The 20,578-nt window shown below is 43.6% G+C and overlaps 1 protein-coding gene across 2 annotated transcripts in view; it reads right to left on the bottom strand.

Moving 5' to 3' along the window:
• Positions 1 to 877: 877 nt before the first annotated feature.
• The window catches only part of BMERB1 (bMERB domain containing 1), a 501,937-nt gene continuing 482,236 nt past the window's right edge, over positions 878 to 20,578 (bottom strand). For both annotated transcript variants that reach the window (XM_063934360.1, XM_063934361.1), the window contains exons 4-6: positions 8,232 to 8,346; positions 7,331 to 7,413; positions 878 to 4,989 (exon numbers count right to left, since the gene is read on the bottom strand). In XM_063934360.1, coding sequence (XP_063790430.1) covers positions 4,877 to 4,989; positions 7,331 to 7,413; positions 8,232 to 8,346 — 311 coding nt within the window. In that variant the 3' untranslated portion in view covers positions 878 to 4,876. The remainder of the gene's footprint in view (positions 4,990 to 7,330; positions 7,414 to 8,231; positions 8,347 to 20,578) is intronic.

Here is a 20,578-nt window from a genome sequence, read left to right as displayed (position 1 = left end):
CGTTAAATGGTATTTGTATTAATGTAGCACTTTTTAAGTGCTGAAAAGTGTTACAATAATGATGCCCCAAAGCAGCCCAGCCACACCAACCCAGGGAACCCTGCGCCCCAAACCCATTGCTAACACTGACATGTAAATTTATACAGTATAAATTTACAGTATACAGTATACAGAAATAGTACCTATTTCAATAAGCAGACTGAAAAGGCAAGGACCCATACTAATCAAAACACCCAAGGACAGGTGGGAGGGGTGTAAGCCCAGAGTGAAGGAGTATCGGTCTTCAAGTGCACATACATGCACACAAAATAGAGTATATATGTGGGGTTTGTTCTGCAAACTAATTCTAAACATAATAAGAAGTGCTACCATGCTGAGACTTGTAGTTTTTACAAACTGGCAAGCATTATGAAACAGTAACATATAACATGACTGGTCTGTTATTTTAACAGGTCTCCCCTAATTGCTTGGCCTATACCCACTTTTCTTCTGTAAAGCCTAGAACTCCTAAATTAATCCTAAAATGATACAATACATAAAAATAATTTTTTTCTACTTAATAGGTGAACACAAAAAGATCCTCTTGACCCTATACCCGATGTTCATTTGTCTTTTCCTCCCCCTGTATGTCTTGTCTCTTTTTTTCTATAATAGTGTTTGTGTTTATGGGATAACACAGGCTGATATTTTTGACAGGCCCTGCACTATAATTGAATTGTACAAGAAAATATCTTTCAGACCACTTGGTTCAGCTTGATTTGAATGTTCTACTGTTCTTCTTTCATGGGCCATAACCCGTATTCAGAATTGAGTTGTATTGCATGCATTTACTTTTGTATGTTTGCAAAACTTAATAAAGACATATTGGGGGAAAAAAAAAAGATCATCTTGTTTTATTTTGTTTAACATCATTTAAGTATTAGAGATGAAATATCAATGTGTAAATTGAAATTACAACTATATTTTGAAAGCCACAAAGATACAATAATTTATTTACTTACAAGCTGTAATTCACAGTATAATACGTCCTAAGACATACATATTCTACTGTTTTCACATACAGTGATTTTTTAATATGCAAGGAAAATACTTAACAAATTCAACAAATTGCTGGATTTTTTTATATTCTTTATTTTACACAGACTTGGTAAAATACATTGTGTCCCATATTCTCTTCAGTGGAGTAATGAAATGTATTTAAGCTTACATTTTTTTTTTGTTGTTGAAACAAATAGAAAATTGACTGAAGGCAATATCACCCATTGTTATGTTGTTTTCCATGGTATTTGTCAAAATACCGGCATCTTCTCAAACACATGATATGATGGGATGTAGTCAGATCCTGGCAGTCGGGATCCCGACGCTCACAATGCTAACGGATGTTTTAGGGTTAGTTTTTGGGTTAGGGTTAGGCACTAGGGGTTCGGTTAGGGTTAGGCTGCGAGCTGGGATGGTTAGGGTTGGGCTTGTGAGAGGGGTGAGTCAGGTGAAGGGTTAGGGTTAAAATACTTACCGGGATCCATGGGGATTCCTACAGCCGGTATTTCGATACCAAACCGATATGACCAATTTGACTATTTTAGTTGGGCGATAACTACAATATACAGCAAGCCTTTTATGGTAAAGAGCATACTAACATTTTAGTGCATTTGACATAATTATGACAAAATACAGTACATTTATATGCATGTACTTTCATGTTTTGCATGTTTTATGTAGCATTCCAATTAAGATTTTCAGCCAAAGCCAAGAATGTAGAATTAGCACTCGGCAACAGAACATACAAGCAACACAAAGCACTACAACGAGCACCATGGATTAAATCATGTTGTGGGCCTGTGTATTTTGGGTGTTTCATGTGCTTTAAAATGCACAGGACATTGATGACGTAAGTCTAGTGTATCTTGTAACCATCTAGTAGCAAAATTATTTTTCAGAAATTGGCGTTAAAAACTATATTATTATTATTATTATTATTATTATTATTATTATTTTACTTATAAATATTTTCCAACATTTTGTCCTTCCATTTTTGAGAATAAGGTGTGTCAAAGCAATTTTATTTTACAGAAGGTGGGAGTGGTGATTTGCACAAATGTCCGTACAGACATTTTTCTACTATTTCTTTTTAAATTTCACAGTATTGTGCCTGCTCATTCTAGATTTAGTGCATATGCATATTACAAGAACACAATTATCTAGAAAAGAATCAGTACATAGGTAGCCTCAGTAGGATGGAAGGAACTTGTAGACTGAACACTTCTGGTTCCGCAGTGGGTAATAAGTAAGAATTTATATGAGCATATTAGTGACCATGGTATTATACATGCAATGGATGGTGTAATATAAAACAATTACGTAAATAACATTACCACTTGCATTTTAAACTTACAGGCTTATGTCACAGTATGGGAAAGATATCAGAAATTTGCTGTAGCCCACGCAATTCCATTAGACCTTTGTTTTCATCAATCTAGAGCAGGGGTGAACAACGGAGATCATACTCATTGACGGGGCCACAATAAAACTCTACTTACTTAAAACTTGTCAAATATATAAGGGGAGATTCATCAATGCTTGGAGAGAAAAAGTACCACCCAATCAGCACCTGTAATTTTACTAGCATAGCCTGTAAAATGTCAAAAGCTGAGTAGTTGGTACTTTACCGCTCTCCACTTTATATCTCTCTCCAAACTTTGCTAAATCTCCCCCATATAATTTAGTAGTGGAAAAGTCCTTGCAGCAATGTTAAAAGGTTCCTATGGAGACAAGTGTGTACAATGGTCCAAAGCAGGATGCCCTGCTTCCAGGGATGTGGCCTCCGCAGTAGCAACACATTCCCCTTTCCCCTGTAGTAACACACTCTCACATTCTTCTTTCTCCTGTAGCAACAAGGTCCCCTTTCCCCTCTAGCAACACATTCCCCTCTCCCATGTCTCAACACATTCCTCTTTCCCGTCGCAACACACTCTATTTTACACCGTAGCAACACATTCCCTTTTTCCCTGTAGCAACATACTCTCTTTTACACTGTAGCAACACATGCTCCTTTCCCTTGTAGTAACACATTCTCATTTCCCCCTAGCAATAAGTTCCCTTTTTCCCTGTAGCAACACACTCTTTTTTTCCCCCTGTAGCAACAACATTCCCCTATAGCAACACATTTCCTCACATCTGCAGCAACACCATCACAACACATCTCCCTGCAGTGTTACTGTGCTCTCTCCATTTGACTCCCACTTTGTAGGTGGCGGTGACATCAAACAGATGCAATCCTGAGATCCCGAGGCTCGTACAGAATGTGCTCCCTACAGTAGGCCATTTATTTTAGGGGATTTTTTTTTTTTTTTTTTTGCTTCAGACATGTAAATAAATGTGGACTTGTGTGCTTTGCATGCAAAAGTTTGCTTAAAAGTCCCAGTCTGGCTTTGACTTTGGGAATGATAATAAATTATAGAGAACTCTCTAAAATACAATAGACACCAAGACATTTGTTTTTTCAGTAGGGATTTAAATAACTATAATTCCATTACTTTCTATTAAAAGAAACAAAACAAAACATTGCTAGATTCATTGTCTGAACATGTTGGCGTATTCCATACTATGGAGTATAATAACTTTAATAATGATGAAGTGTGGCGATCCATAAAAAAAATATACTTACCTGGTCTAGAAATTGTGGCTCAGTCTGCCTGTCAGAGTAGAATTGGAGCATCGAGTCATAAAAGCGCTTAGTGGCAGTCTTGTGATAATAATGATTACATTATCGAGACTGAGAGCCCTGCGGCCACTTCTCTGCAAAAACAGATGCATGGCAGCTAATTTGATTGGCTGTCAGGCTGCCTGTCACAGGCATGTCTGCGTCTAGTCCCGCACCGGTGAGTAATTCTCAACCCTCTCCCCAGTATTGGGTGCAGAAAAATAAAAGGTACAGAAATATCACTGAGAAAGAGAAAAACAATAAACAGCACCGGGGTGGTGGCTCTCTCTGGAGCGCTCACCAGAGTGCAGCATAAGGGGAGAGATGTATCAAGACTTGGAGAGAGATAAAGTAGAGAAGTTGAACAAAGCACCCAATGGCTTTCTAACTGTTATTTATCTAGCACAGCCTTTAAAATGACTTCGGCAATGACTCCGCTTTATCTATCTCCAAGGTTTGATACACTTCCCCCATAAGGAGGTCAAGGGACGCATGCAGACCTCATGCCACAGGTTGTTCATGACTGGTCTAGAGCAAGTCAGATATATTACATGTCTGTTGGACTGCTTCAGTACTGTATGTGCTATAGCATATTTACTAAGCTTTTATACTTTCCAGGGGGTTGTAGAATGAAATTGTAAGGCAGTAAAAAGAAATACTTGATTTGTGATTTATTTACCCTGTTGGATAATATTTTGTGTTACCATTTGTTTTGAGATGTGGAATGTACCTCGTTCCTGTCATGTCATCCTGGCAGATAAACAGCATTTTAAATATCGCAAAAGACACAAGTTGTCTGGGCCTTAGGCAGGTCACTGGTATTGGTTACTCACAGTCATACTTCATACAGCATGTTAATTTCCCATAGGAGACCAGAACACAGACTGCTATTTCTACTAAGTAATCACTCGTACAAATCAGTACTATTTGCTGGCCACCCTGTATACATATATATGTAAGGTATCTTGGTACATACACTCTCCTCTTAAACATGCTCATTGAGTGATCCATGCGACAGCGAGGGATTCACTATTGATACACTATTGTATAAATGCGTCACTGTAATATCTACAGCACGTACAGTTCTTGGTAGCAGGATTCTGGGTGCACTGATCCCTCTGTTAAGGAACCCATCATTGCGTAGGAGCCTTCATGTGACTATACAGAGGCTGTGGGTTACATGACGCTGCACTGGGTGGTCCCGCAGCAATCTTTGAGGATGGCCATTCCTGTTTTTGTTATAGAAGGTTTCGTTGGTGGGAGTTCCATTTTCTTTTCGGGAATGGCACCTGCAACATTTAAGAAGTTGTAGCTATTAACGCCATGATAAAATACAAGTTTATAAAAAAAATAAATAAAAAAAAAGGTATCCAGTCACATGGTTGACAGTCAAAATGTCGACACCACAACGTTGACATTAGAATGTCAACATGGTCAAACTGTCAACAGCACTATGTTGGGGAAAGTTATGGTTAGGCTGCGGGAAGGGGAAAGTTATGGTTAGGCTGCGGGTGGAGAGGTTTCGGTTAGGCTGCAGGTGGAGAGGTTACGGTTAGGCTGCAGGTGGAGAAGGTTATGGTTAGGCAGTAAATGGGGAGGTTAGGCACTAGGGGGAGGGGGAAGTATAAGGGTTAGAGATAGTGGAGAAATAAAAACACTAATAACATTCACAAATAACCCTGTAAAATTGCATGAGTCAGGACTATTGTATATATTCATTTTTCGAATTTGAAGCCATTATGTAAAATATATTTTACATGAAAATGCAACTTTCCACCATTCCTATATTTTACAATCAAGTGTGCCAAAAAATGGGTGCTAGGGCCTTATTTAGCATCCTAACCCAGAAGCTCCGTAAAACCTCTTCACAATAATGTATTTTGTATTTGACGATTAAGGGCCTTATTCAGACCTGATCACTGTTGTGCGATTTCACATGACGGGAGATTATCGAACATATCGCAATTCACGGACACAAGGCCAAACTGCAAAAGAATTGTGTGAACATTTCGATCGCTAGGCATATGCACGTTGATTGACAGGAAGCAGGCGTTTGGGGGTGGTAACTGGATGTTTTCTGGGAGTGTCAGGTAAAACCCAGGCATTCCCAAGCATTTTCATGGCGGGTGTGTGACGTCAGCTCCAGCCCCGATCACCTGTTTGTATCGCACTGTAGGAGTAAATCCTGGGCTACGCACAGACTGGAAAAATCATTAGATGGTGAGTGAGTTGCGAATGGATTTGCAGATGTCCGCTGTCGCACGGCATACGCATGCATTCGCACACTTGCACGGGGCGGATTTTCACTCTCTATGGGCGGCAGCTATCTGATCGCAAACCTCTGTAAAAACACAGAGGAGCGTTCAGGTCTGAATTAGGCCCTAAATCCATTTAAAGTATGGTGCTACTGAAATCTTCTGATATAGTTTAATAAAGTAATAATGAGCCAATTAAAAACTGTAAATAATAACCTGCAGCTGTTCTAGGTACTCTATGCATTATCTAAAACATGGCCTGAGAATGACCTGGTCTTACATTATATAACTACTGTATATACCATAGTGCAAGGGTGTATGACTATGGTGGGTATGGTATATGATGACATGTAACAAGCATGTTATCTGTTCTATTCATTTAGTGAAAAAAGTGCAAATAAGTCAAATAAGTTGTAAAAGTGATCCAACCCGGGATTTGGAACATGGTTCCAACCTGTTCACACAGTGGCTCTGACCCGGGTTATTCCCGGGTTGACTTTACACTGCACATGGGTACAGTATTAACTATTTTGCCTGCGCCTGGGGTATCCAGCTCTTCCTATTCTATAAACAGGACCCTCAGTCTGATTACCCAGGTCACCCGTTCACACTGCCACCATCCCGTGTCCAACTCTGCTTCCTACCAGGGTTGGATTCCTAGGTCAATGGACCCAGGTTATTTTGGCAATGTGAAAGGGATAAGAGTGAGTAGCTGCTTCCAGTTAAGGGAATATCATATGGGTAACTAATGATGCAGCGGAGTTAGTGATTGCTATGCCCACGTAACGCCTTCACATTTTACTGTAGACCCTGATTCCTCCAGCAGTATCAACGTATAGGACTTCAGGAGAATGACTGACTACAGTACAAAAGGGTTACTTCTGATAAGCAGGAAGTGAAGGGCATAATCGGTGCATTGGTAGAGAAAGCGGCAGGCGATACGGCTTGTTAGAGTTGATGAATTTCCTACTGCACTTTTGGGTTAGAGGCATAGTTTTACTATAATATTTACTAAAAATATGTAAAGTAATCCCACAAATACCCCAATGTTTCTGCTGTTAGACTCACTTCAAATATCATCTGTTACTGTCAAAATTGACAACACAACCTGTGCAGTAAGAGATGAGTGAGAGAAAGACTGGCTGGTAAGTTAAGCAATGACTTGATGGAAATGTCTATTAAATCACCAAATTTGAAGAGAGGCAATGATGTCTGCAACATGTATGATATTTTACACACAAGTTACACGTTGCCATGACCGTTATGGGCAGAACATGGACTAGTTAAACATGAACCTATATTTCCCAGTATGCAATGCACTCAGTCATATTTGTGAAGGATTTCTCTGTGCTTAGCATGAGCAATAAACACTTACTGGTAGCTGGCCTTGTGGTTTTGTCCAGGGGCTTTAATTTGATCCGGAGAAAATCTGCAATCTCCTTGTCTTCCTCTTTTTCTCTGGGAGCAGAAAATGAACAATATATAAGTTGGTTATGCTTTTGTGGAGACAGTACTTGTGTACAGGTGTTATGTACAATAGTTCAGAGGTGGGCGCAAGGCTGGTGTTCACAACGTATGCAACTGCGCATGAGCAAAGATTCCTACTCCTACCGCGTATGCGTCCTATGGTGTCTACGCAGAAAGGTGCAGTTGCAATTGATAGTAATGGTATCAGAAATGTGGAAAAGTTCTGGCCAGTCGCTGGGTGTGTTATGGAAGTGCCACGGGTGTGTTAGTGAAAGTGATACAAAGCCACAGGTAGCGGTTGCAGTTGCGATCGCGGTTTGTGTTGAGACAGAGACACAGTTGTATCCGTCTCTGAAAATAAGAATTTGGCCCATCAGGGGGGATTTCTTGGTAACCAAAACCCCCCTGCGTGCGCTACTGCCCTTCTATTTCCACCCATTCCCTCAGTTCCTCAATTTCGATGTCTAGGCCTCACTTTGCATATAAAACTTCTCTTCGCTTGTCGTTAAAAGACCATTGCGGCACATGCACAGTGTGACGATAATTGCGCAGTCGGATAATAATTGCTAAACTGTGAAAATATCGGGTTTGTGTACAATGCTGAATCAGGCCCCTATCTAGTTACTTTTCTGCAAACTCCTGCATAGAAAAGTAAGAGCAAGACAAAGTAATCAAAAGCAAATATCACTACATGCCTAAAATGATAAAGCGCTATCACACTGCATCAGCCTGAAATCGTCATCCCTTACAGAACAACCACTGGGCACAGCATGACCAGCTCTTCCCGCCAGCAAGCCACAGAACCTCACCTTAATCGCTCAACTTCTGCATCATCTACAAGGAAGTCCCTCTTCTGTACCAGCTTTTGAATCTTCTGGATCAGTTCATCTTCTCTCTTCTTCTGCTGATTAGTTTTCTCTTTCTCTGCATCACAGTTAAGGGAAATTAGAAATTGAATAAGGTGTATTTTTGTAATCACATTTTAGCTGCAATGTTTAATACTGAAAATGCTTAATCCTCTTACATAATGTGCTTCCTAAAAACAAATTTACATACTGACATTAATCTTATGAAATGGATTGCTCCTGTAGGCAATACCTTTGTGTATTAATAACAGGGAATTCTTAATTTGATGCATCCTGTAGGCGGCGACTATCTGATCGCAGCAGTGCAAAAATTGCTTGCTAGCGATCAGGTCTGAATTAGGCCCTTTGTCGCCTTCAACATACCCACTGCTTCAGCTCTAGCCTTACAATCTCCTTTTTATTTTTTTTTAGTAGTTATTTAAGGAATATTTAGTCACCGTTTTACCTAGAATTGTTTCCATTTAGCACACTTTGTGTTTGTTTGTTTATTTTCTTTTAGACAACTTTTTATACTCTTTTATCCTACTCTGATTGGATCTGCGTATATTTCTTTAATTCAAATTTCTTACCACTTACTACAAGATGGAGGAAATTCTTCCTTTCTCTTGCAGGGTCCACAGGTTATCCACAGGTTATCCACAGGATAACATTGGGATATGATGAAGCAACAGCGGATTTGCACAAAACGGTCAAAGCTTTTCGGCCTCCCAGCATGCAACGGGCCCATCCATATATCCCCGCCTCCTGGCTTAGGCAAATCAGTTTTTTGTTTGGTGTGCTAGGAGTCGGACCTTGGTCAAGAGGACTGCTGTTTTAGCAGCCCTAAGATTTCTTATTTTATTGTCTTACTATTTTTTTCTTGAGTGATCTTTCTAAACAACGTCTTACAACTCCAACAACTCTCCGCCGGGTCGTGACATTACTTACCCATGAGTACAGTGCTGTTTCGGCGGGCATCTGTGTCGGATATACTAGCAGTCCAGCAGATGTTACCAAGCGGTGGCCGGAGCATGGGGAGAAGGTAAGGCATCAGTTCCACTTAGAGGGAGAACGCGGACACAGCCGCACTGTTTTGGAAGGAGACTACCAAACAGTCGCTGACGCGGCTGCCATCTAGGGTGCACCAGCGCTAGGCCTTAGGCTCCACGGGTAGTATGAGGCTGTGATCCCTAGGGTAAGATGTCAGCAGACGCTCCCCTGGTCGCTCCTCCCCTCCAGTTCATGACCAGTTTCCTCCGAGTCTCCCGCCGTGAACTGTTTTTCCCGCTTCCGTCTGAGACGCTGTGTATCTAGGGGACCCAGTCGCAGCATTGGTGACTGTGTGGCTGGTGCGTCAGTGTACACTTGGGCGTCTTTGTTCACTGTAGGTTCACGGAGCAGTGGTGTACACTATTAGCGTCTGGATCCACTCAGCGTTCGCTAAAGTATTGATTGGTCTTGGAAGCGGGGTGACTCTCCCTGTATCCCACTCTACTGAGCACGGGCAATACAGCACTAAGTCTCTATCTACCTTTTGAGTACGAATAGTTGGATAAGTGCCTAATGCATATGAGTCTGATAATTATTACTGTTGTTTTCTTTTACTATGCATCTGAATATGGTTAAAATCTTATATAAGGTAATGCAGTAATATGTTTCTCCTACATACTTGAAATGTATTTGTAGTTGATTATGTGCTCATATTGCTTATTATACTAATGTATAACCTGTGACTGATTACTAGTGTGATTGCAGACTTTACTATAATTCTGTCAGTTTTTCTGTCTATTCCCATCCTCAATGCTGGTGCAAAGCAGGGTGGGGTCGGATTGTATGTCACTTTAACAAACTTAAAGTGATTACAGTCGCAAATTGTGTAGTACACTGTGCAAGTGTTTGATTATTTATCATATCTAAGAGCGGCAAAGGTGAGGAAAATACACTCACAGCAGCACCAACACTCATATCATATTTGTTGTGCAAGGCCGGGTTAGCCTCTTAGGATCTGGTTCAGGATGGTTTGTGTGCAAACATTTTTAGCTTTCACCAAGGTCTCTTGAAAAATACAAGGCAGACACAGGTGCAAGTTGATCCCCCATGGACTATGTTTGCACAGACATTATCCAGTATACAGTAGCTGAGCGGATAATTCCAACTTCTGTTCCAGGGATAGGTTACACTATTAACCCTTACATACAGCATTCCACCTGCAGTTTATCACTACCAGCAAGGAAAGCAGCAGCCTCTCAACAGAAACAGACTGAAAAGCCAGTGGTAAGTAAATCACATAGACATGAAACAACATCTTCACAGTCTACACATGTTTCAAATGAGGATTCGTCGGAGGATGAAGACTCATTACACTCTGGTTCTGCATACGAAGATGAGGAAGAAGGTCTCAGCTCAGTGGACATATCTGAGTTAATTAATGCAATGAAAGCCATTCTATCCTTAGAAGAATCAGCAGAGCCTGTGTTAAAATCCAAGGTACATGTGTTTAAACATCCCAAAACAGTTAAGAATGCGTTTCCTGGGTCAGAGCAGCTGACGGAAATTATGGAAGAGGCTTGGGCTACGCCCAGTAAGAAATTTAGAATTTCAAGGACATGGAATTACAATTATCCTCTTCCAGCTGGGGACTGTTTAAAGAGAGAGGCAAAAATCTACATTACCTCTGCCTTTAACATCTTTAAATGATGTGGATGGTTTTCTAAAAAACATTTTTTCCCTGTCTGGGGCAATCATTAGACTAGTCATGGCTTCAGCCTGGATGGCAAAATCAGTGGCTGCCTGGGCTCGATGCATTGGAAGGGGATCTTTCAATGGCATCTAGAGAGCAAAAATCCTATGTTGCACATATCAAACAGGCTGCAATGTTTTTGGAAGAAGCAGCCTTCGATATGGGTACAATTGCCTCTCAGGTATCAGCTTCAGCAGTAGCCGCTCTCAGAGCAGTTTGGCTACATACAGGAAAAGCTGATTCAGAATCCAAAAAGGTTTTGGAGTCTTTACCTTTTACTGGAGATATTCTTTTTGGTAAAGAATTAAACAGTATTTTGGAGTCAGAAGCACAGTCCAAGAAAGTGAAGTTTCCTTCCACATACAAATTCAACCCTAAAATTCCAGGCCGACTTCTTCAATTTGTACAGATCTGGCAGCAGTCTACCACAGATGCCTGGGTGCAAGAAGCGGTATCTCACGGTTATGCGTTTGCTTTCAAGTAAAACCCTCCTCAAAGATTTTTTTGTACCAGCCCGTCTTTGGTAGAGACGAAGGCCAAGGCTTTGCAAGAGGCTGTTCAGAAATTGCTTCAGTCAGGAGTAATCATTCCAGTTCCTCCTGCACAACGAGGACAGGGTTTCTACTCCAACCTGTTTCTAGTACAGAAGCCAAATGGGTCGTTCCAGCCCATACTCAATTTAAAAGTGCTGAACAAGTACATTTGGGTAACTCGGTTTTATATGGAGACTTTACGTTCCATCATTTTGTCCATGGAGCCAGGGGATTTTATGGTGTCCCTGGATATCCAGGAAGCTTACCTACATGTTCCTATAGCCCTGTCCCATCAGCGCTATCTCAGGTTCGCTATCCTCCAACAGCATTTTCAATTCCAGGCTCCGCCAATCTGATTGGCCACAGCCCCAAGAGTATTAACCAAGATTATGGTGGTAATGGCAGCTTATCTCCACCAGCAGGGGATAAGAATTTTTCCACACCTCGATGATCTTTTAATCCTGGCACAGTCTCAGAAGTTGCTTCTGTGTCATCTGCAACAGACAATAGAGTGTCTGCAGAAGCACGGTTGGCTCATAAATTGGGCGAAATCATCTCTGGTTCCGTCACAGAGGATTACTCACTTGGGGGCTGTATTGGATTCGAGCCCTCAGAGAGTAATTTTACCTCTGAACAAAATATCCAAAGTTCAGTCAAGGATCAGGAGCTGCTACACAGGTATCCATTCACGCAGCAATACATGGATGGGATTGATGGTGTCAACATTCGACATGGTAGAGTATGCTCAGTTCCATTTTAGACCTCTGCAACATCTGATCCTAAATGGAATGGTTTTCATCAGACAATAAAAACGCGGACTATGGTCCTTATTCTGGAAGTAAGGATGTCATTAGCCTGGTGACTACAGACATCCCATCAGGGACAAAGGGAGACCCTTTTGGATATCAGATTGGGAAATTCTGACAACGGATGCCAGTCTTCAGGGCTGGGGAGCGGTGTCAGGAAGGATTTATTTCCAGGGGCAGTGGACCAAGGAAAAAAGTTGCCTGCCAATAAATATGTTTGAACTCCGGGCGATATATATGGCACTTATTCAGGCAAAGGACATCCTTCAGGGGAAACCAGTTTAGAGCCACTCGGACAATGCGATGGCAGTAGTGTACCTCAACCATCAGAGAGGAACTTGCAGCCAGAAAGCAAAGGAGGAGGTAAGTCACATGTTAAAGTGGGCATAACTTCATCATCCAGCATTGTCTGCAGCGTTCTTTCCGGGAGTCCTAAACTGGGAAGCGGATTTTCTCAGTCGACACACTATTCTTGCAAACTAATGGGCTCTACACCCAGGGGTTCTTCTAGACAGATGAGGGTTGCCAGAGATAGATCTCATGGCGTCCCGTCAGAACAACAAAGTTCCCGCATACGGGTCAAGAACAAAGGATCCCAAAGCAATCTTTTTGGATGCCCTGTCGGTAAGATGGGACTTTCATCTGTCCTATAGTATCCACCAATAGCCTTATTACCCAGGATGGGGAGAAAGGTGAAACAAGGAAAGGATGCCGTGATACTAATAGCTCCGGCTTGGCCCAGAAGACATTGGTACACAGATCTGCAGAGGATGTCAATGGATGCTCCATTCCTACTCCCTCAACGTCCAGATCTACTGACTCAAGGTCCTTGTTATCACAGACACCTGGATCGACTGTCTTTGACGGCGTGGCTCTTGAGACCTCTATCCTGAAGTCAAGAGGATTGTCACAACAGGTAAATCAAACAATGCTGAGAGCACGGAAACCTTCCTCAGCTCGCATTTGTCACCGAATATGGTAAGTTTCCAGAGTCCTAGCATTTTTACAGGCAGGAATGGATAAAGGTTTGAAGGTGGCTTCCTTGAGAGTGCAAATTGCCAACCTACAGGATGTGCGCACTTTTTTTCCAGGGAATGCTGCGCATTCAACCTCCTTTTGTTCCTCCTACAGTGCCTTGGGATCTAAGTTTAGTTGTAAAGGCCCTTCAAGTTGCCCCATTTAAACCACTCAAAAGGGTTAATCTTAAATGGTTGACAGCTAAAGTTCTCTTTCTACTTTCCATGGCTTCAGCTAGAAGAGTTTCAGATTTAGGGGAATTGTTATGTCGTCCTCCATTTCTGATTTTTTATCTAGATAGAGCAGTTCTCAGAACTAAATCTGGGTATCTTGCTAAGGTGGTGCCTAAATTCCACTTTATCAAAGAAATTGTAGTCCCGGCTTTCCAAGGGCCGGACCTTTCTGCAGGAGATACATCATTGGACGTGGTCCATGTCTTAAGGATCTACGTAGATCATACCAGTGCTATCAGAAAGACAGATTCTCTCTTTGTTCCCTACGGGTTTCACAAGAGAGGATGGCCTGCTGATAAGCAGACACTGGCAAGGTGGCTTTGGACGATGATTTCAGAAGCATATTCTCAAGCTGACCTCCCTGTTCTGGATAATGTCTCTTCTACCTCTACTCGGAAGGTAGGTCCATTATGGGCAGCACAACGTGGTGCTTCAGCAAAACAGATATGTAAGGCAGCCACATGGTCTTCCATTAACACATTCATTAGACATTATGCCTTTGATACCTTTGCTTCTCAGAACGCTGAATTCGGGCGAAGGATTCTCCTGTCCAATCAGGAGCGTCCCCACCACTATATTGCTTTGGGACATCCCAATGTTATTCTGTGGATAACCTGTGGACCCTGCTGGAGAAATATACGTTATGGTAAGAACAGGGATCCCACCCTGACGCTCCTGATTTGAGGATCCTTTTACTCACTAACCTCTTCCTTCTTGTACGGAAGGGTGTGCATGTGTGTTCTTCTCACCTGATTAGGGCTCTCTATGATGCTCGTGCCTTGAGTTTTGGAAAAACAACTGATTTACCTGAGCCAGTAGGCGGGGATATATGGACGGGCCTGTTGCATGCTGGAAAGCCAAAAAAGCTTCGACCGTTTGGTGCAAATCCGCTGTCGTTTCATCATATCCCATCAGATCTCCATCGGGGTCCACAGTAGATCCACAGGATATATATTGGGTTGTTAGTGTTGTTAGAGGATCAGCACTAAACAGTTAAAGCTTTTGGTCTCCCAGGAAATTCTGGTGCAGCCTCCTGGCCCGAAGTCAGTGTTTTGTTTGGTGCGGCAGGAGCTGGGCAACTGTAGACGGTACGGTTGTGTTCAGTGGTCATGTGATTATCGGGTCTGGGACTCAGGGTCGACAACAAAAATGTCGACACACCTTAGGTCGACACCAATTGGTCGACACACCTTAGGTCGACATGGACAAAAGGTCAACATGGAAAAAAGGGTCGACAGGAACAAGGTCGACATGAGTTTTTTTGGTGTCATTTTCTTCGTAGAGTGACCGGGAACCCCAATTAGTGCACCGCGTCCCCTCGCATGGTGCCTTCGCTCCGCTACCGCTTCGCTCGGCACAGGTTACCGTTCCAATCGTAGTCCACGTAGATCGTTAAGTATGAAAAGGTTCCAAAAAAGAAAAAAATCGTGAAAAAATCATGTCGACCTTTTTCCATGTCGACCTTGTTCCTGTCGACCTTTTGTCCATGTCGAACTAAGGTGTGTCGACCTAAGGTGTGTCGACCTTTTTGTTGTCGACCTGGAGTCCGGATACCGTGATTATCAGAGTCTCTGAAATGTCTATATATGTTTCACAAGATGCTGCTTCCTCAGGGCCCTGACGAAGAAGTCTCTTGTGAAACGAGACTGTGATGTTCACATGACCGCTGAAATGTGTTACTGAATTGTGCTGTTGTCTAATTAAAAAATGAAATAGCGCTCCGGTCACTTGCTCTGTGTGTGTGCGCAACGGCGGTGAGAGCGCCGGAGGGACTGCTAGCCGCACCACACAAACTATCCCGGAGTGGCTACACATGGGCCCTCATTCCGAGTCGTTCGCTCTGTATTTTTCATCGCATCGCAGTGAAATTCCGCTTAGTGCGCATGCGCAATATTCGCACTGCGACTGCGCCAAGTATCTTTGCTATGAAGATAGTATTTTTACTCACGGCTTTTTCATCGCTCCGGCGATCGTAATGTGATTGACAGGAAATGGGTGTTACTGGGCGGAAACATGGCGTTTTATGGGCGTGTGGCTGAAAACGCTACCGTTTCCGGAAAAAACGCAGGAGTGGCCGGAGAAACGGGGGAGTGGTTGGGCGAACGCTGGGTGTGTTTGTGACGTCAAACCAGGAACGACAAGCACTGAACTGATCGCACAGGCAGAGTAAGTGTGGAGCTACTCTAAAACTGCTAAGTAGTTTGTGATCGCAATATTGCGAATACATCGGTCGCAATTTTAAGATGCTAAGATACACTCCCAGTAGGCGGCGGCTTAGCGTGTGTAACTCTGCTAAATTCGCCTTGCGACCGATCAACTCGGAATGAGGGCCATGGTCCGGTTTTCATAGGGTTCAAGAGGCTCAGCACAGACACTGCCAGACAAGCTGCCGGCACCTGAAACAGAACACTGCACACGGGATGTGTCTAATAACATAAATGGGGTGATCTTATTCTTTAATACACATTAAGGGATAATAAATATACTGAGCGGGGTATGTCCAGCTATAGGATCAAACATTTACGTACAAGATCTTTATAAGATCAATATCCGTGTTTAGGACCAAACATTTATGTATAAAATCTGCATTAACATACTGCCCTCATAATAAAGTGATCGGACACACAGTTCATTGTGACTGAGTGCAACGTGTTCAAATTTCACAAGGTGCAGTGTCACAGGCGGACCCGCAGGACACTAGCACGGAGAATGAAGCGTGATTAAACACTTGTGTATCACAATGCAAATCCCATTACATCTTTAATAATGAAAGGGTAATATATTTACACAATGTATTCACTATAGGACCACTATAAAATAAAGGAGACAACATAGGCACTTAAGGATACTGTTTATTGTAACAGAAAAAGAGCAACAAATAATACAATTATCTAAGGATAATGTTTATTGTAATAGAATAAGAGTAACATTGTATCTTAATGAGACATCTATAGCTCCTATAGACCTATTCAACATCTGATTCTCTGCATATGGAATGGACAGCATGAGATGATAAAAAAAAAACAGACAATGACATTTCCGCAGGAAGTACATTGGTCATTACCCTGGTGGCTACAGATGTCTCACTTAAACAAAGGTCGACCCTTTTGGCTTCCAGACTGGGAGCTGCTGACAACCGATGCCAGCGTCAGAGGCTGGGGAGCCGTAACAAGACAGTTCTCTCTTCCAGGCCAATGGACCAGGGAAGAGAGTTGTCTGCCAATCAATGTTCTGGAACTTCGGGCTGTCTACAGTATATGACCCTCATCCAGGCAAAAAAAATGCTTCAGGGCAAACCGATTTAGATATAATCAGACAATGCAACTGCAATAGCGTACCTCAACCACCAGGGAGGCACTCGCAGTCGGATGGCAATGAAGGAAGTAAGCTACACATTAGAGTGGGCAGAACTTCGTCACCCGGCCATATCAGCAATATTCATACTAGGAGTACTAAATTGGTAAGCAGACTTCCTCAGCCAGCAGGACATTCAGGCAGGCGAATGAGTTCTGCACCAAGAAGTCTTTCAGATTCTGGAAAACCTATTGGGACTTCTGGTAGTGGACCTTATGTATTCACAACAGAACAACAAGGTATCAGTATACGGGTCACGAACAAGGGATCCCGAAGCAATCTTCATAGATGCGCTGTCAATAAATGGAAATTCCAGCTGGCTTATGTCTTTCCACCAGTCACTCTGTTGCCCAGGGTGATTCGGAAATTCAAGCAGGAAGGGAGCACCATGATACTAATAGCTGCGGCGTGGCCCAGATGAAATTGGCACACAGATCTGCGGAGGCTCTCCGTGGGCATTCTGTTCCTTCTGCCTCAATGACCAGATCTACTGGCTCAGGGTCCCTGTCTCTACGCACACCTGGATCGGCTGTCTTTGATGGCGTAGTGCTTGAAACATCCTTACTAAAAGCTAAGGGTTTTTTACAGGAGGTAATTCAAATGATGCTTAAAGCAAGGAAACCATCCTCAGCTCGCATCTATTACCAAATATTGCATGCTTATTTTCATTGGTGTTCCATTAGAAAGTATGACCCAAGGTCTTTCAGAGTTAAAAGAGTCTTAGCATACCTTCAAGCTGGAATGGACCGAGGCCTCTGCCTAACCTCCCTGAAGGTACAAGTGTCAGCATTGACCATATGGTTCCAAAGGAAGTGTGTGATCGCACTTTTTTCCAGGGAATGGTTCACATTCAGCCTCCATTTGTACCTCCAACTGCTCCTTGGGACCTGGGATTAGTCCTCAAAGCACTTCAGGATGCTCCATTTGAACCCATGAAAAAGGTGGACCTCAAATGGTTGACAGCAAAAGTTATCTTTCTACTGGCAATTGCTTCAGCTAGAAGAGTTATCAGATTTAGGGGCACTATCGTGTTGCTCTCCATTTCTACTATTCCATCCAGACAGAGCGGTTCTCCATACCAAGGGGGTAATTCAGACCTGATAGCTGGACAGCGATTTTTGCAACCCTGCGATCAGATAGTCACCGCCTACAGGGGGAGTGTATTTTAGCTGTGCAAGTGTGCTATCGCATGTGTAGCAGAGCTGTACAAACTGATTTTGTGCAGTCTCTGCGCAGCCCAGGACTTACTCAGCGCTGTGATAACTTCAGCCTGCCCGGGACCGGATTTGATGTCAGACACCCTCCCTTACAACGCTTGGACACGCCTGTGTTTTTCTAGACACTTCTTGTAAACGGTCAGTTTCTACCCACAAACGCCCTCTTCCTGTCAATCTCCTTGTGATCACCGGTGCGTTCTGAATTTTAGCACCATCCCGTCGCTGACAGGCGGTCCCCGTTGCTGCGGTCCATCGCGCCTGTACATTGTGGTGCATACACTTGCACAGTTCAGATCTGATCGCAGGCTGTGAGAAAATGCAGCCTAGCGATCAGGTCTGAATCGGCCCCCAAGTCTGGATATCTTCGTAAGTTGGTCTCAAAATTCCATTTTAATGAAGAAATAACAGTTCTGGCTTTCCAACTGCCGGATCTTTCTGAGGGAGATGCAACATTGGTATTGAACCCCATGGGGGGAAAAAACACAATAGCCTCCGCAGGGGGGGGGGGGGGGGAAGAAAAGCACTCTGTAGTAGTGATGCTTACACACGTAACACCCCCTGTACCAGTAACGCTTACACATGTAACACCCCCTGTACCAGTGACGTTTACACATCAAGCCTCCTGTACCAGTGACGCCTACACACGTAATTCCCCTTGTACCAGTGATGCTTACATGTAATGCCCCCTGTAGCAGTGATGCTTACACACATAACGCCCTCTGTAGCAGTGACGCTTACACGTAACGCCCTCTGTACCAGTTACACTTACTCCCGTAACGCCCCCTGTAGCAGTGATGCTAACATGCGTAACGGCCCCTGTAGCAGTGATGCTTACACGCGCAACGCCCCCTGTAGCAGTGATGCTTACACGCGTAACAGCCCCTGTAGCAGTGCTGCTTACACGTGTAACGTCCCTTGTAACAGTGACACTTACACCCATAATGCCTCCTGTAGCAGTGACGCTTACACATGTAATGCCCCCTGTACCAGTGACGCTTACACGTAACGACCCCTGTAGCATTGACGCTTACACATGTAATGCCGCCTGTACCAGTGATGCTTACACATAACGCCCCCTGTACCAGTGACACTTACACGTAACACCCTCTGTAGCAGTGACGCTTACACGCATAATGCCCCCTGTACCAGTGATGCTTACACACGTATCACCCCCTGTAGCAGTGATGCTTACATGCATAACGCCCCCTGTAGCAGCGATGCTTACACGCGTAACGCCCCCTGTAGCAGTGACACTTACACGCGTAATGCCCCCTGTAGCAGTGATGCTTACACATGTAACACCCCCGGTATCAGTGACGCTTACACGTAATGCCCCCTGTAGCAGTGATGCTTACACATGTAACACCCCCGGTATCAGTGACGCTTACACGTAATGCCCCCTGTAGCAGTGATGCTTCCACATGTAACGCCCCCTGTACTAGTTACGCCTACACGTAGCGCCCCCTGTACTAGTTACGCCTACACGTAGCGCCCCCTGTACCAGTGATGCTTACATGTAACGCCCCCTGTAGCAGTGACGCTTACACACTTAATGCCCCCTGTACCAGTGACACACGTAACGCCCCCTGTGCCAGTGACGCTTACATGTAACGCCCCCTGTAGCAGTGATGCTTACATACGTAGCATCCTCTGTATCAGTGACGCTTACACACATTATGCCGCAGTCATACGTACACACACACCACATACACACACATACATACTGTACATACATTACACACAAACACAGTTACACATACATATACAGTACACAGATACTGTATATACACACACCGTTTCACTCACTCAATCTCCATTCACTTACCTAAGGAAGGCAGGTGGCGGGAGCTGCAGCATGTCATCCTCCTGCAGGCTGCAGTCTGGTCCCGTGTAGCTCCACCCATTTTCCTGTGTATCTCCGCCCCTTTTAGATCCTCAGTGCGTGCGCACACACATTGCACTGTGACAGGGGAGGAGGAGAGGAGGCCTCATGTTGCCGGGTCGGCGCCGCTGCCAGACGCCCTCTGAAGTTTCCGGCACCTGGAGCTTGTGCTCCACCGGAACCGCCCTCCCTACACCCCTGAACATTGAATGTAGTTCTTGCTCTTAGGATCTACGTGAATCGTACCAGTGCCATCAGAAGAACAGACACTCTCTTTGTCTTCTATGGATTTCACAAGAGAGGATGGCCTGGCAATAAGCAAACATTGGCTAGATGGCTTCGGATGACTATGACGGAAGCATATTCTCGAGTCAATCTTCCCATCCCGGATACTGTCTCTGCCCATTCTTCCCATTCAGTAGATCTTTCATGAGCAGCTCATCGTGGTGCCTCAGCTGAGCAACTCTGTAAGGTAGCCACGTGGTCTTCCATAAATATGTTTATCAGACATTATGCCTTTGATACCTTT

This window comes from Pseudophryne corroboree, chromosome 7 (assembly GCF_028390025.1).
Source record: "Pseudophryne corroboree isolate aPseCor3 chromosome 7, aPseCor3.hap2, whole genome shotgun sequence".
Lineage (NCBI taxonomy): Eukaryota > Metazoa > Chordata > Amphibia > Anura > Myobatrachidae > Pseudophryne > Pseudophryne corroboree.
Note: the sequence above shows the minus strand (reverse complement) of the source record. Positions and strands in the feature narration are given on the sequence as shown.